Genomic DNA, 2,541 nt, shown 5'->3' with positions numbered 1-2,541 from the left:
ATATCCAGCTTCAACACAGAGATCAGCTAGTCCAAGACTTGTTGGCTGATCACCAGAGGCTTACGGAAGATTATAACGCTTTGAAAAGCAAGTTGCAGGAAACGGAAATGATCTTGGAAGAGAATTGATAGAGAGAAGATTTGACGATTATTTATGACAATATGCTTGCGAATAAGATCGCCATATCGACGATTTTTTGGCCAAGGAAAAAGCAAATCTCGTTAAACACTCACACGTGATCGTCTGAAAATGAATTACTTGATGCCCTTAGCGATAAGAAGGAAGTGGAAAGACGACTGCAGAAGGAGGACCTCGTAATTTTTACTATCAAACTCAGATTACGAAAAAGGATATGAAATCTCTATCATCTGATGGATAAAGAAGATGAAATGAAGAAAGAACACCAGGTTTTCGACCAGAAGTTTGGAGACGCTCTTAATAACTTGAGGTAATTTAGCCTATTTTGCAGAAAAAGAGGCCGAAAAGAACGATTTAACAAATCTTTTTGACAGTCTGATTGAAAAGAAGGATCATCAGATCGAAGATTTGTTGGAATAAAGAAATAAAATGGAAAAGGTGTTTCACAATCTTCTGGAGCAAAATCTGCGTGAGGCCCTAAATAATAACAAGGATATGGAAGATATATGCTTGGATACAAAAAAACAGGTCGAAAAAGAAGGACTTAACAAATCTTTTTGACAGTCTGATTGAAAAGAAGGATCATCAGATCGAAGATTTGTTAGCTAAGGAAGATGGAATGAAGAAGGCCTGTGAGCATTTAGAAGGAAAACTACGTGAGGCCCTTGGCAACAACGAGGACATGGAAAGGCTGTTGAAGAAGAAGGACGCTGAAAAGACTGAGTTAGAAGTTTATTGCAAAACTCAGATTGAGAACAGAGAGCACAAAATCCACGAATTGTTGGCTCAGGAAGAAAATATGGAGGGAAAAATTGAGTCTTTGGAAGAAAAGTTAGCAGAGGCCCTCTGCAACATAGAGAAGGAGAAAGATCGAAACCTTGAGCTGACAAATATTTATGACAAAAGGACTGAGGACCTGTACGTTCACATCAAAGATTTGTTGGCGAAAGAAGGAAATCTTAAGGAAGAAAAGGAGCATTTGGAAGAAGGACTGCAAGATGCCCTAAGAAAAGTGGAGGAACTGGAAAAGCTGCTGACGAAGGAAAAAGATCAAAACCTTCAGCTGACAAATATGTATGAAAGAATGGTTGAGGACCTCTACGTTCACATCAGAGATTTGTTGGGAAAAGAAGGTAAACAGAAGAAAGAAAAGCAGATGCTGGAAGAAAAACTCCGGGATTTGTTGGGTAAAGAAGAAAAACTGGAAAAGTGCAATGAGTTCTTGGAAGACAGATTAGCAGAGGCCCGCCGTTGCACTAACCAAATGGAGAAGTTGTTGAAAGAAGAACAAGATTCGAAACTAGGAATGGAAATGATGTGGCAACAGGTGATACAGGAAAAAGATAAAGAACTGAATATACGGGCGCAAAAATGTGAGGAATCTGATGCGCAACTAAGATCCAAAGTGAGGGAGCTGGAAAGTCTTTTAAATCAAGAAAAAGAGCTAGTGAAATCAAAGGAAAAGGAAGCAACTGACTTGAGACTCGGTTACCAGGAGACAATACAAGTGAAGGACCAAGAACATGAGAGGCTCCGAGATCAGAATGACTGCTTACAAGAAGAAGTAGCGCAGTTGAAGAATAGACTGGTAATTGCCACTAGCAATGAAGAGATGATGAAAAGTGAATTAAACTGCGCAAAACAAGAAGCCAGCCAATTCCAGATGACTGAGAGGCACCATCTACAGAAACTGCAAGAGCTTACAAAAAAATGTGAAGAGTTACAAGAGAAGTGTCAGACACTTGAGGAAAGTAAGGTAAAGGCAGAACGACACGCCATGGAATGCCACAGGAAGCAGGAAGAAGCTCTGAGGAAGCAAGATAAACTCTTGCTGACGAGGCTTTTCCATGACATTGCTCAAAGAAATAACCGGTTACAAAACATAGGAATGGAAGAGGCTGGAAGAGATGAAGAAAACGTAAGACAAGATGGTCGGCAGGCAAATAACCAGGAGTACTGGTGTGCCCAGAATGAGAAAAAGAGGCTACCTGAAAGCAATGGTCAGCTTGTTCCTTTGACATCGTGAAGGACATTTTACATGGCGAAGAAACTCCTAAAGATGCTCTTCCATAGAAAGGACCGAGTGGAGGTGAAAAGAGCACTAGCAGTTGGCTGGGACGTTGTTGAGGATGAAAAACTTTTGGATGCCGAGAGATGCTTTTGATTAAAAATTATAGTTGAAGAATAGCCTAGGTCCTGCTTTTGACGCAGCACTTGGATGGAGGGTGCTCTAAAACCAGTGGTGACCTGACTTTGTGGTACAGGTGACACCAGTGGCACACGGGCATGACAGTAATAAAAAATTGAGAAAAAATTGACTGGCTGCCAACCTTGCAGGCCAAAACCAAGGTGCAGCAGCAGAGGAGCATGCTACACAGGGTAGGCATGATCGGCCCCACTGTT

At 41.2% G+C, this 2,541-nt stretch overlaps 1 protein-coding gene across 1 annotated transcript; it reads left to right on the top strand.

The window, feature by feature from the left end:
* Window positions 1-371: 371 nt before the first annotated feature.
* Window positions 372-2,164, top strand: LOC136844300 (golgin subfamily A member 6-like protein 6). Its single transcript, XM_067113273.1, has 2 exons — window positions 372-448; window positions 667-2,164. The coding sequence occupies exons 1-2, from the start codon at window positions 372-374 to the stop codon at window positions 2,162-2,164; spliced, it is 1,575 nt and encodes a 524-aa protein (XP_066969374.1).
* The last annotated feature ends 377 nt before the right edge of the window (window positions 2,165-2,541 follow it).

Source organism: Macrobrachium rosenbergii, chromosome 12 (genome assembly GCF_040412425.1).
Source record: "Macrobrachium rosenbergii isolate ZJJX-2024 chromosome 12, ASM4041242v1, whole genome shotgun sequence".
Classification (NCBI taxonomy): Eukaryota; Metazoa; Arthropoda; class Malacostraca; order Decapoda; family Palaemonidae; genus Macrobrachium; species Macrobrachium rosenbergii.
This window is presented reverse-complemented; position numbering and strand designations above follow the sequence as displayed.